The 14837-nt window shown below is 36.1% G+C and overlaps 1 protein-coding gene across 2 annotated transcripts; it reads left to right on the top strand.

Annotated features, from left to right (window-relative positions):
- The first annotated feature begins 259 nt into the window (after positions 1 to 259).
- LOC111504317 (uncharacterized) lies at positions 260 to 10316 on the top strand. Of its 2 annotated transcripts, none has more exons than XM_074172681.1 (2): positions 260 to 588; positions 9339 to 10316. In XM_074172681.1, exons 1-2 carry the CDS (start codon positions 307 to 309, stop codon positions 10011 to 10013), a joined length of 957 nt encoding a protein of 318 aa, XP_074028782.1. In that variant the 5' UTR covers positions 260 to 306; the 3' UTR covers positions 10014 to 10316. The 2 variants fall into 2 exon arrangements, with proteins under 2 accessions (XP_074028782.1, XP_023014604.2); XM_023158836.2 differs by lacking the exon at positions 260 to 588 and adding an exon at positions 6687 to 6837.
- Positions 10317 to 14837: the final 4521 nt, after the last annotated feature.

Here is a 14837-nt window from a genome sequence, read left to right as displayed (position 1 = left end):
TATATATATATATATATATATATATATATATATATACATCGGAAAAGTCTAGGGATATTTTTATAACATACTAAATATTATAAAAATAAATGCATGGGGTTGTTTAATTTCGATTGAATTGGTACACTCGGCCACCCTGTAGATTTCTATGGGTTGAACAAAGCCTGCAAAAACGGTAACTGATCTTTTATCAAGTTTTTTACAAACTGTAGGTTTTCGGCTAAAATAAATAATCTGAAAGTGTCGAGTTTGTACATTCTATGCAATTCTTGCTCAGCAATTAAACTGGAAATATTGTGCTTTAACATGGAACGCCATCACTTACCATTGGCTGAGATGAATAGAGCTGTAGGGCTTCTTCAAGGTGGCATGCGACAAAATGATGTAGCTCTTCGTTTGGGGGTCTCCCAAAGTGTTATCAGTCGATTGTGGCGGCGTTTCCGTGAAGCTGGCAGTCCAACCGAACAACATCCAGGGCGAGGACGCGCTACAACTGCAGTTCAAGAACGATTTTTGGTCTTAACCGCAAGAAGACAACCGACAATCACAGCACCTGAGTTGGTTAACGTTTTGCAGCAGACGCACCAGGTAACCATTGGTCGTGATACTGTCAGAAATCGACTGCATGAAGTAGATTGAAATTCAAATTTTCAAAGTTCGCAAACCCCTAATAGGACCGAATTTTCTGGAGACAACCCTATATCAACGTGTTCGCAATGAAACAGCGCTTATGATGATATAAAGTAACTGGCATCGATATACCTGTTTATACGTGACAAACCAGTAGTTCGCCCAGGTAAATAATAGACAATTCAACGGCTGCACATTCTATACGTTTAATACTTCAAGTAAAGACAAAAATTTTATTATTATCTCGATGTTGCAAAATATAATTAATAATCATTTTTCAAAAAATAATTAAAAATAGTCTGTCCGGGATTTTTTTAGCGAACCCATTTTTAACATATTTTCTAATATATTAAATTCATTATAAAATATATTTCATTCTATTATCAGCTCGGTGAAGGTCGATTTAGGTTCGGATCTTCTACTATTTGTTCAATTTTCAAACTGTGATTTGTGAAACATGCGCACGGACGTTGTCGTGAAGCAGGATTGGACTTCTTTTATTGGTCAGTGCCGGCTGCTGCTGACGTAACTTTTGGTACATTTCATCGATTTCTCCACCATTGGACTCTGCTGTGATCATTTGGCCCGTTTGTAGAAAGTTATAGTGAATCACACAAATCGCTGAACACCATACAGTAGCCATGGTCTTTTTTGGTGGATTTTCGCCTTTGGAAAGTGCCTGGATGGTTCATCGATGTTCAACCACTGTCCTGAACGTCTCCTGGTGTCATAGATGATCCACTTTTCATCACACGTGACAAACCGATCCAAAAAATATCCTTTTGGTGGCGCAAAAGCAAACAAGAACAGACCACGAAACGTAACAATTTCTGTGTGTCGTTCGAATCGTAGGACACTTACTTTTTGACCTTTCCAAACTATTAAAAACCGCATGGGAGCTGACGTCCAGTTCTTCCGCCATCCCACGCTCCGTTTGTGATGGGTCAGTCTCCACCAGGGTCCTCAAATTCTCGTCCTGGATTACTGTAGGTCAGTCATTTCGGGGCTTATCTTCGAGGCTAAAATCTCCAAAAAGAAATTTTGGAAACTAAGTTCAAACCGTGCGTTTGCGTTAATTAACACTATCTCATTGCCACATGTCTGGTTGATTTTTTTGGCGTTTTCGGTAGCACTTTGGTTCAATTTGTATTCATAGAAAAAAATTGTCCTAAAATTGCTTGACAATTCGGATAGTAATAGACTGAAAAAAAGGCAAAAATTAAATTTTGGAAAAAATGAACAGCATGTATAGAGTACAAAAATTCTTCATCAGTCAGTATAGTGAAATGTTTATTGAGATATGGAACTACATTAAAACGTACAAAGGTTTTGAAACAATTATAGTACATTTATTGTCCGAGAGTGAAAGAATTTCAAGAATGCAAACATGCCGGTACATCAAAGAAAACAACTTAGTCATCTCAATCAATTCATGCACAATGTTACTGGGATATTTCTACCCTCTATGCCCTTTGAGGATGCCGCTAACGTGCCATCAAAATGGTGAGTAGCGACAAAAAATCTCATAAGAGGTGGCCGACCGTTTTTTCTAGTATTGCGTTGAAGGTAGTATTGATAGGCGTCGGGCTGGGGTATTGATATACATTTTCCAATGATATATTCTACATGATGCGAATATAATTGAAATAACGTGAAAACTAATTGTATACAAATATTTCATTCTGAAAAGGATAATTTATATTTAAAATAGTTTTTCATTTAGGATTGTCACCTTTCATAGTTGATTCAGAAACAATTTTATAGATTTGATTGGAATACTTACATCGAATGAGATATTGCCATAACTTGTAGTCTGAAAAAAATCTACAGGGTTTCGTTGAGTGATTCTTCACTGGATGAATCAGTTTCATTAGGATTGATGACAACTGGAATATTTTTTTCTGATAATGAGTCTATGCGATCTGGGTACATTTTTGCCAAGCTTCTTGGTCGACTGTTTCCAAAGCACTGTAAAGGCATTTTTCCACTTCACAAAGTTTGAATAAGGTCTTGTTGTTCCTGGCGATGAATTCTTTAACTTGAGCCCAAACCAACTATATTGGATTAGGCAAGGTCTTGTTGAAGGTATTGTTATTACTAGCAATAAATTCTTTAACTTGAGCTCAAACCAACTCTATTGAATTCAATTTACTGTGACAAGGCGGCAACCGAAGAACAGACATTCCTATAGTCTCTGGTATCGAGTCGGTGACATACCTGACGAATTTTGACTTGACGTTTAGCCAAGTTGGGGAGCTCCGCTTCTGACGTTGTTGATTCGAATAATATCTGCCTTTCTTCAACACGATGTTGGCAGCTTCTAGAAACGTCTACTGTGGTAACTTGCGTTACCCATTACTATTACGGTTCCCTGCGGAAGTATGTTTTCAAACCATTCTTCGAATACTGTGGCTTTTTGATGATAATCCCTATTTTTGATCAGTTGACAACCTTTTCCAAATGGAATTTCCAAACCAGTGGACAAGCTTTCAATGAAGGCTTGCGTTCCACTTTTGATGTTCTGGTCTTGCCAAACCTTCGAGACCCTCATTGATCCATGTTTCATCCAAATAAAAAATAGATCTACTCAGTGTTCTGGCTTTCTTTATTTCTCTTAACATGATCTTTCTATCTTATTTCCTAAAAGTGAAGTTCAGCTCTTCTAATATATTCCATAATCTAGTTCTTCTCATATCAGGAAAAAAACTGTCCTCACAAATAACTGACAAAACTTCATTTATTGCAGGTACTTCGGTTTTTATGTAAAAAGAGTGTACTGTTCTCCTAAAAGAATTCTTGACTTCTTCGTCGATACCCAAACACTTTCTGCCAGTGGATACTTTCGGCTCCAAAATGCTGTTGTTTTCCTTGAGTTCTTCAAGAATTCTAAAAATGGTCGATCTATTACTCCTTACTTTTTATTTCGGGAGGATATTGTATTTATATTTAATGCTGACCATTTCGAACACTTCACGGTTCCCGAAAAACTAACTTCCATGTTGTATAGCTTTTTATTCAAAGCGCTCTGTTAACTGAAGAATATAATAATAATAATAATAATAATAATAATAATAAATGTCTTTATTGTTTAGAAATAATGAGGTTCAACAGTTAACGAACAGTATAAACAAAAATATGAGTAAGTTCGAAACAAAAGGCAAAGTTCAATTTTAATAACGATATTAATAACGTTATTAATTGCTCTTCCACTCGACCTCAAAAAGTTGCTGCGGTGTTATAAGAGTATTATTATAAAATAATCCGTTCTACTGTAATCAAGGCATGGTGTGATAAGAATAATAATAATAAAATGGATCACTGAGTTTTAAATAAATATTTCCTGAATCTAATTTGAAATCGCCGAAGCCCACGACTAACCCCTCTACCATGGCGAGCAGTGAATAATATTCGAAGAAGAGCACAGTTATGTTATTATGAACAAGGCCAGCATTTTGAGCATTTGCTGTGATTTACTTTTGTCTTTACATTAATTGTTGTTATCTGTTCAAAGTTTTTTGTCATTGAAAAGGACACAGTGTCTAATTTACCTCATACTCACATCATTTATCAAATTTTGATTGTCGATTCTGTCTCCGTATTTTTTCATTGTCTTTCGGGATACAAGTTTAAATACATTTCCGATGTCCTAACAATGTTTCTATCGTATTTGTAATAAATTTGTATCATATCTCTTTTTTCTTCATTCGTGAAAGCCAGTTTCCGCCAAAACCTCAATGACTTGTACAATAACAAAATATCATTGAGTATAACAAATTGAAAGTCAAATTTAGAAGCATCAAAGTCAAAGCCTTTCATGATAAGAATTAATTTTTCTCAATATCTCCAATTTTTCGAAAAAGAATGATAACTTATGATACATCATTGAAAAGTTAAAATCTGGTTCTATTCAAAAAAGAATCCAATGTAGCGCCCCTAAGAAACAATAAAGTTGATGATGGTGACCGGAAGACGAAACGTAAAGCAAATCTGTAAATACCATTATGCAGCAGTGAAAAATGCCAATGTGGAAGTGCAATTTATTTTCGAATCTTTCAAAAAATGAAACCAGAAGAAAATAAAAACCATTTTCCGAAATTTCTGTTTTCTCAGGATATCTCCGGATATACTAGGAATTTCAGAACTTTCTCAACGGCATATTGTTAGTCAGGTGAATGCGTAACTCTGCCCCAATTATCTTTATTAGTTTCCGAGATCCCAATGGTGAGGATGGAATTTGAATCACCCTGTATATGATCACCTCATATATATTTAAAATCGAAAAAAGATCACTTTCAATAAAAATTCATTTGTTTTGGTTTCCGGATTTTGCCGCGGTCTTCTTTGGTTACAATCTCCAAACGTTTCAACTGCAACTGCGGCAGTCATCTTCAGTGGTGTAGTGAAAATAATATTTTTGAAGTATCAACTGAAATTGATGCTCGCATTTCTGCCATGTCATGTATAGTGCTGATTTATCGCGCACTTTCTGTAATGGCGCGTTCACGCGTACTTCCCACGCGATTTGGGTGACATGGCTTCGTTTTGGCACCTTTCAATGCTGTGTGCTAAATCTTAGGTAAATATGTTCTCTCTTCCTTTCTGTTGAAATTCTCTTGGTATTTGTAAATTCCTATGGTTTCCAAAGAAAGTGCGCGAAAATTCAGCACTATAAAGGACATGGCAGAAATGAGAGCTTCAGTTGATACGTCAATAAGAGTACTTCGACCACGCCACTGAGATGACTGCCGCAGTTGCAGTTAGTACGTTTGAAAATTGTAACCAACCAAAACATTGACGCCAGCCGTGAAAGTCTACATTCCTATAAAAATTTATTTTTTAATGTCGTATTCTTATTATATCTCTATCTAGGTTACAATTGATATTTCGATGTTTTGCCACAGAACAGAACCTGAATGTTACAACATATTTCAACGAGATGAACTATATATTGTGAGGAGACGTATAAGGGGCGATCTCAGGAGAAATATATTCTAATAATTTGATAATAGTGTTGACAGAATTTTGTAGAGTGCCTCAGTTTCCCTGAGGCTGTCGATAATCGAAAATAATTGAATAGAATTGGCCGATACTTGATGAAAATCCATATTTAAAAAACTAATCAATAGAACTTATTCTATGATTTTCACTATAAGGGTTTTACAAAAACCGCGACACGTGTTTCGCTATACAATAGCTTCTTCAAGCATAAAAAGCTTCTTCAAGCATATAAAGCTTTTGTATAGCAAAACACGTGTCGCGGTTTTTGTAAAACCCTTATAGTGAAAATCATGGAATAAACTCTATTGATTAGTTTTTTGATAATCGAAAATTTAAACTATCGATTATGGCTGATAAAACGTTTGAATTGTCGACTAGAAAATAGAAATTTCATGTAGCCCTTCAGCGCCTTCGTTAATAGATACACCCATGTAATATGAAATACTTTCTTAAGACCTATTATCATCATCCAAATTTTCCCGGCAAAGACAGGTGAATGCAAACAACTTAAAAATAATTGAACTTTCACACCGTTCAGATAAAAATGTCTGAAAGTAATTATTTATAAATTACGTGCATGTTTTCATTTCGGAATTAAAAAAGGAGCATAAATGTATGAATAGCGTTTCGACATAATTTTGAGATGTGAATCTAGTGGCATAGTAATATTTTGAAAAAATCGTCAAATGACTTTCATAAATTTTTGTGTTTCATGATATATCGAATTTTACCTAATGAAAAAAAAAATTAAAATTCCATTCAATGAAAAATTGGTTCTCTCTTTTTAAATGGGTTACATGGTATCATGTGCGATATAAATGTCAGTGAGAAAAAGTCACATTTTGATCAAGTAACTGAATGGAAGTCATTCATTTGATCGAGAATCGATTTCCCACAAGAATATCAAAATAACTGAATTAGTGTACAAATGTTATCACTTATTAGCATGCAGGTAGCATTTCCAATAACTCTTTCAATATTCAATAGTGGTAAATGGGCCAAGAAGAGACCTTCCGATATTATTTTTCAAAGGCCAATAACCAAGTTTTGCAAGAATCTCCAAAGAGGGATTGACAAGCTATTTATTCAAATCACATTGTTCGATATTCTTTGTTAAATTTACTCTTTGTCTTTCTGTTAACGAGTCTAGTAGGTTACTCTGTGAATATGTGGTTTAGAAGTGTGAATGAAGTTGTTTTACTATTATGTGTAAGTCTTATCCAAAAATGTTTTACGTTTTGAACTCACATTGCCTTCTGAACTTCCTTGAACAAACATTATACTGTTTATACACTGCTCATTTGAAATACAATTGAAATAAAATTTTGTGATTTCGTTATGATTTGCTACAGCAAGTATAGGCGGATTTATAATACTTTACCGGGTCCACCACATTTTGTATCGCAAATGGGTTGCAAACAAAATATTTTATGAGAGTTCGGGTCGTTTTTCCACCTGCACTTGCGTTTTAGGATATAATCAAAAATACTTGTTAAAGCTAGTAACTATGCTTATTTATTCATGGACAATTGATATTGTTTCGATTCATTTGAGAAAATATAAGGTTCAAGCAAAAGGTTCTACATTTTCCTCAGCTGAATGGGCTATTTTCCACATATTGTCTTTTTCATCAATTCTCGCAAGGAGCCTAAACGAGTTTAATGGGACTGAGTTGGCGAGAATAAGGAGGCAGACGCTGAATCATTATATTTTATTTCTGTGTTATCTTATCGACTACATATTATGTGAAACGAGCTTTTAATGAATATAATATGGATAACATTTTTTTCTACCATACTTTCATCATTCCGTGCAGTGCGATTGTTATTTTCATATAAAGATGTATTCTTGTAAATGAGACATGTAGCTTCTATAACGTTAGGTTAGGTTAGGTTCATTACACGACCTCTAAAAACAATGTCATATGTAAATATGTTTCATAAGTTAGTTCTAAAAATGTTTCTGTTATAATTTTGTGACTATTTAATAAGGATGTTTTAATTTTATTTCATGCACGTTAACAAATTTATAAAACAATTTTATTGCCTACAACTGTATTGTTTTCACGGCTTGTCTAATACGATCAATTAGCATTTTGAAAGTAATTATTGAATACCAACAAAATAAAACTGTTGCAGCACCATGAAATCATAAAACAATGTTGCTGGTTAGAAATGTTATATGATTGCTGAATTAGCGAGGGCATAGTGAACATTGACTAATGAAGCTTTTTCCAGGGTATTTTTCAGTCTGTGAATAACAAATATTGTTTGGATTGATTTTTTCACGCATAGCCGATTTTTTAAAACAAAGTGAATCATCGTACCAAGAAAATTATAGTTCGGGCTTAGGTTAGGTGCAAAGAAAGTGGGTCTGTTCGACCCTCCACCGCAACCCGTAAGGGTTTATTGTGGTTCACACCTATTCACACTCGACCAAATAAACCCAGCTTCCTAACGAAGCCGATTAGTTTGTATTGCGAGTGGTCTTGCAGGTCAGATGGTATAGTACGGCTCTGCCGAACTCTAAAAACCTGATTCGGTCCCCGGTGTGGTAGGCACAAAGTATATGCTCTGATTTTTCATCATTAATGAGGTAGTCGGATACTCAAGGTGCAAGATTCTCACCTTGATACCCGCGACAACCTTCTCATATGAGGGTTTTTGCACGTCAGCTATACCTGACGATGCCTTACATTCAACCGTGCAGGGCTTTTTGCCGCTGGTTGTGATGAATCATAACTTGAGCGCAAACGTTTGCTAACCTGCTCATAGGGGGGTATGTTCCTCCACCTGAGACAGATTCTGCGTACGCCGCTCATGAATTTGGTACAAGGCGGTTTCATAAGGTACTGCACCACCCAAAACTTTTTTTTGGGTTCAGTTATTGGTTCTGGAATTGGGGAGTTGAGAAGCTCTCGTTCCTGATCAAAAGCCACAGGGAGGTCGGTTGGAGTCGTAAGCTCGACATCCATTTACTCTGTAGACTCAGCGTCAGCAAGAATTTTTAAGTTAACCCTGTCCATAAAAGTCCCACGAGTAGCTAGGGAAAGAGGCAGAGTTCCGCATTACCGTGACAAGGCGATGATACGACGAGAAGGCGTCCGGTATCTCGAAGGTTCCGTAGAGACAGCTGTTAGGTTCAGTGTCATTCATCTTCTTGGCACGGATACACATACCTTAGGATTAAGCCATCGTTAGGAAAAACAAAACAACAAGTGATTCTGTTGTTCCCGTATCCAGCGGGGCTACGTGAAAGCAGGCATCCGATGGCCGGTTTGCTCAACCCCCACATCCCAAGCCAATGCACTCGCCAAAAACAGCATGCACAGTAGTTCAGGCAGTGAAAGATGAACAAGGACAGCCTACCCACCTAGTTTGGGCTTACCGGTACTTCAAATTCTGTATTTTCTCATACCAAGTTTCAATTTTTTTTTGCTAATGTAAATGTAATCTTTACATTTCACGTTTTCTGTAAAAATGATCAAGCTGAAATGAAACGTGGCTGTGTTCTATAAAATTCTATAGGAAACAATAACAAGATATTTTTCTCACCAGATACCAAGTTGAACTATTTTCATTACTTCATTAACATCTCTTCTATAATAACGAAATTATGAAGAACGGATCCTGAGAAAACTTTAAATAAGATTATTTCGATTAATCATATCACAACATGAAACTTCCCATGTATTTATGGATTTTTTCCAGGTTTTACAAACGGTTTGGGCCAAACCATTCCTCTACAACGCACCTATCGCACTAACAAACTTGGCAACATCAGCTTCAGCTTCAGCTTCGAGTCCTTCAGGTCCAGTAACCAATATCGCAGATTTAACTAGAAGGCAAGATAAAGCAGAGAAGCTACAAGCGGAAAAACAAATAGTGGAAAATGATAACTTCCATTTCGATGATGATATTGATGAGGACAAAAATGAAGCATCTCCGAGTTTGTTCCAGAAGAAATTGAACAAAATATTAGCCAAAATTAGATTTATATCCACTATATCAACTGTTGTACGAGGCAACAATCACCGTAATGAAGGATCATCTGATACCCAAGACAACAATCCTGAAGAATTTGAAATCGATACAAAGAAAACAGAAAATACGACTCCTTTGATCAGTGAACAACAAACCTTCCAGAAAGTTATTTACCCTAATAGAAACTACGGAGCTCCTCTCAAACTGAATTTGAAGATAGGTGGAGACCCAGGGAGTACGGAAATAACAGAGGAAGAGAACGTTGGAGATAATGCGTCAGCTGGAAGGATCGGACACATCGGGGTGTTCTTTGCTGAGATCTTAGGAAGCATTGTAGGTCTTGCTTATGGAGCTGCTGCGCATTTGAATAATGTGATACAGGCACAGAATCCGACAGTTTGATTGTTAGAAAGTAATGAATTTTGATTATTTAAAAACACTAGTCTAGAGTGGTCATGGCTTGCTTCTCACTGGGATTCTTGACTATTTCATGCTGAACAATTTTTATTTTACTTCAGCTAATAAGTGCATAATGAAAATGTATCTACCAGAATGCCTTCTTGGTTTTCTACTTCTCCATATTGATTCAAAAAATATTGAAAACTTTCAAAAATAGGAAGGAAGGCACATGAGTTCAAATTAAATTCTACGTCAGAGATCGAAATCGAATATCTGTATAATTGTTTTACGCAGATTTGTCTCATCTTGTCAAGGAAAATGCGCGTGTTTTCGTCTTCAGAAGTTCAGAGAGGTACTAATTTTTTGTAAGTGGAATTTTATATCAATATTCTTCAATTTATTGTGCAGTTTTTATGTTAGTGATATCTGTTTCAATTCCATAATAAATGTTTGTGATAAATCAAATGAAAACAGTATTTTTTATGAACTCCAATGTTCAAATTGTTTTGAAAGGACTTTTTGTCTTTTTTTCAGTTCGTGTCGGAGAGAAAATTTTGTACATAATTCCTACATCTTTGTTTAGAATTAATTTTGAAATTAATTGTTTTCTTCCATTCTTCGGAAGTTTAACAGATTTTTTATATAAATCTCTCCTGAAAAATATACCCGCTCTTATTTTAATCGCCACAAAAGAAATAACCAGGAAAGGAACTTCTTGCAAAAATATAACAATCTGCACTGATAGCAGACAAGCCCTATTAGCCTTGAACAGACGTGTTACCTCAGGGTTAGTACCAGAGTGCCACCAAGAGTTAGCCAAAGCCTCGGTAGATAATAACATTATCCTGAAGCGGGTTAAAGGGCACGACAGGAGTAAAGGTAATCGCATTGCTGACTCTGTAGCCAAGGAAGCGGCTGGACTAAGAATTTTAGGACCCAGTGGCACCTACGGCCTGAGCACTTCGACAATTGCGGAACCAGCTAAACGGCACACCCATGCTCAATTCCTAAAGGGATGGGATGAAACCAAAGGATGCAATCTTGCCAGGATCACCCTGGGCGACAGTGGAAAGCTGGCACCGAAGAAATATCTGGCGATGATCAGGAAAAATACACGCTTAACAGTAAGATTTCTGACTGGCCACTGTCAACTAAGGGAACACCTCCACAATATGGGGCTAGTGTGCACACATCTATGCAGTATGTGTGAACAGGAAGATGAAACTGTCAGGCATGTCCTACGCGAATGTCCAGAGTTATCGTCAATGAGAGAGTGTGTGTTCGGCGAGCCTTGGCCTACACGTGCCGATATAAAGGAGATGTCTCCCAGAGACCTGTCCACCTTCCTGGAAAGGACAGGATGGACTATGACCTAGGAGGACAACTCCTCGGGAGGATGTACAATGGGTCACATGTGGCCTAGGTGCTGTGGGCATACACCCACCCTCCCTACTCTACAGATACGGATCCCTCTTTTAATTTAAGGCGAATGCCATTTCTGAAACCAGTAGTACATTCAAATCATCAATAAGGCTCACATCAACCTGAACTTTGTGTATATTTTCATGGCCACTCTTGTCTTAAAATCATTTCAAATGCTCAGCTATGTACATAATGAAACAAAAACATTTGTATTCGAATTTTGTTTCGAAATATATTTATTCATTCATTATAATTTGTTACAGTGTTTTTTTTTTCTATTAGTGATATGTTATGATGATTGAAAATATACACTTTTCTTTCATCTTGCGTCTGTTTGGGCATATGAATCAAATACCAATGACAATGACATTAAAAATATTTATCATATTTCAATTTCAAAGTACAATGATTCTTATTAGCAGCTTCATAATGATCAAATGATAATTCATCTAGAACAGAATAAGTTGTCACTCGTTCTCATTTTATTCTCAGCTCAGATCATGGATGTTAAAAAATCACAATTAAATTTGCAAAAAATCTATGTTGACTGCTTCTGTCTTCACGGTACACAAATTGTGTACCGTTATCGTGTTAACATTTATCGATTATACAATTCGGTGTCAGCAGGAATCAATATCAAACGAATTTGAAACCAGATAATTCAATATTCAACATCGAATATTTTGTTGCTTCGGAGCTATACGACTTTACTTTCTGATGACAGAAAAAAAATTCAATTCTTTAACCAATATTAAAAATGGAATTCAGAACCTATTGTGTGAGATTCAGGGAAACAATATATGCGAATATTCCGTTCATGCTGGTGTGCTTGTGATTAGCGATTCATTGATTTCATCTTCAGAACTGACTGAATATTCGTTGAAAACAAAATTTTGCATCGATACCCAAACAGGTCTTCAGATTGTAGCCCGCAGCATAAATATAACCAGAACAATGAAGAATAACCTTGATGTGTTAATAACCTCAAGTTGTTTGGGGGAAAATTATAAATTTCGACGAAGAAGATTCCTGTTTCGATAGATCAAATTGACCGGATGACATTGAAAAATACTTGAATTCACTTTCGTGCGGAAATTATAAGATTGCGAATTGAAGATAACAAAAAATCTATAACACTTCTGAGAATTCTTACTCAGTTATGGAATATATAGTTTTCTCAATGTATCATAGATTTTGTGATGTTCCTTATCGATTTTCCTTCAAATGTTGCCAAATCTCCTAGAAAGTAAATTTTTAACAAAAATAATGTTTTAATAAGTTTGATTTTGATAAGTTTATTACTCCAGTAGTCAATCTCCACCTAAGATTTTGGTAGAAAAGCATTGCTCACTAGCTCAAATATGACAGCGATTCCATTGAAATAAATATTCGAAATAATTTTGAAAATAAATATAAAAAACAATTGTCAATGAAGAAATTATTATTATTAAAAAAAAGTACGGCTCTCATCTTTCTTCTGTTATGAATATCCGTCGTCTGAAATTGTGGAAACGGTATATCAATAACTTATTTGTGATTTGACAATATGGTTTAAGTGAACTCGTCAAAATTTTAAAATTCCTTCAGATCATAAAATAAAAAGTACAATAGAGTTGCAAATGAAATTTGTTTCAAAATAATGCTATTGAATGTGATGTATATAACGAAAGTTTGTTTGAAACATAATTCAAGGAAACGACAGAAACAACCATCACCACGAACTCAATAACCCCAACAGCCCAATGTTCAATGATGCTGACCAATGATAGCTCATTTTCCGTATATTTTTATGTTTGGTTTCCGCAAACAACAACACCAGTATACGAAGAAAAAAATTAAAAAAACTCTGATTCTGTATATGATCGAAAACGAAAAGGAGAATATACTGAGCTATCGAGGATTGAAAAATGAGAGAAGCTGCCTGCACAGAGTTGACATGGAGAATAGGGTGAAATTTCAACCAAGAATTAAACATCTAGCTGAAAAAATAAATGAATATCCATTCAAAATCATAAGACTCATAAAGTGGCACATCGGAACTGAATCTATACCTACTTATGAATGCGAAAGTCACCCACTTAACATTCACTCATTCATCTCTGTTTCTCCATACTGGTGAGTCATAGGAAGCTGAAATTTGGTATATAGGTGATGCTTCTCAGGTCTCAAATGCTTACTCAGGATGGATTTTCGAATATTAGAACTCGGGTGCTCCCCCTCCGTACGGCTATATTTTTGGAGGCTGAAATTTTATATGCGGGTTCGTTTTATGATGTGGATGTGCAATAAGCAAGGATTTCTTTAATACTGCAACTAGGGCGCCAGTCGCTGGAGAAAAGGCGCGTTCATAAAATGAAATGACAGTTCCATAACTGTTTCTCTATACCGGTATATGTTCGGAGGCTGGAATTTTGAAGGTTCGTTTTATAGTAGAGGTGCAATAAGGCGCGTCTATAAAACAAAACTATCTTTTCATCACTGTTTCTCCATGCTCCTAAATTTCCGGTGGATGAATTTATATTCAGTATCAGCATTGCACCCGTGCAGAGCCTGGGCGGATCGCTAGTATAATTCAAAGAATGTGAACTTTTACGGCCGGAGATAACAGTGTGAGAGCTATTTTTCTTTCCTTTAGCGTGATATACACGTTTGTATGATTGACGTTTCGTCTACTACTGCGATTTACATTATCAAAGGCGATGTGATAATGGTCGCAGTGTCCGAATGGGTGCTGTTGTTGGTGTTGTTCTGGCCGCATTGATTACAATATGCTGGTATTTGACTCTAGTTTTATACAATCAAATTAGTGGGCGTAGCTTGTTTTCTTTTAATTGGATTATCTGACCTCGTTTGTGTACCTACACATAGGACAGGTAGCCAGATATCATATATGTTCATTGCCTCTTCTTTTCTATTGAAATTATCCTTGTGTTGTCGAATTTCTATTGTCTCTCAATATACTCTCGAATAGTAATTTTTCGTTTTATCGAGTATAACTCTATCTTCGAAAGAGTTGATGTGAGTCCCTTCTTGGTTCAAAGCATCTTCGGCTACAGCTGATTTGTCGGTTTGTTCAAGTCCACAATTGTTCTTGTATTCAGCGACACTGTAAAAAAAAATCTGTTTGAAATCCGTTTTTCTGTTAATCAGCTGTCGTCCCCTTACGAACGACAACTCTCAGGAGTTGAAAAACTTGTGCGAGCTAAAGACTAACGAGGTCTTACCTTTTAACGTGTGATTTCAAACACGGTACCCACACTGGTACCCACAATTCTTTTCGTGATTGCAATGTAGACCGATCCGCAGCTACAAGGAATCCGGTACACTCCGGGTGTTGCTGAAGGTTCTCTGGAATCCTCAGTTGACCTAAGACTCTGTCTGATAGTTTTGTTGGCCTAAATATCA

Source organism: Leptinotarsa decemlineata, unplaced genomic scaffold (genome assembly GCF_025532065.1).
Source record: "Leptinotarsa decemlineata unplaced genomic scaffold, Ldec_3_MD MMD2_tig00000133_RagTag_RagTag, whole genome shotgun sequence".
NCBI classification, from domain to species: domain Eukaryota; kingdom Metazoa; phylum Arthropoda; class Insecta; order Coleoptera; family Chrysomelidae; genus Leptinotarsa; species Leptinotarsa decemlineata.
Note: the sequence above shows the minus strand (reverse complement) of the source record. Positions and strands in the feature narration are given on the sequence as shown.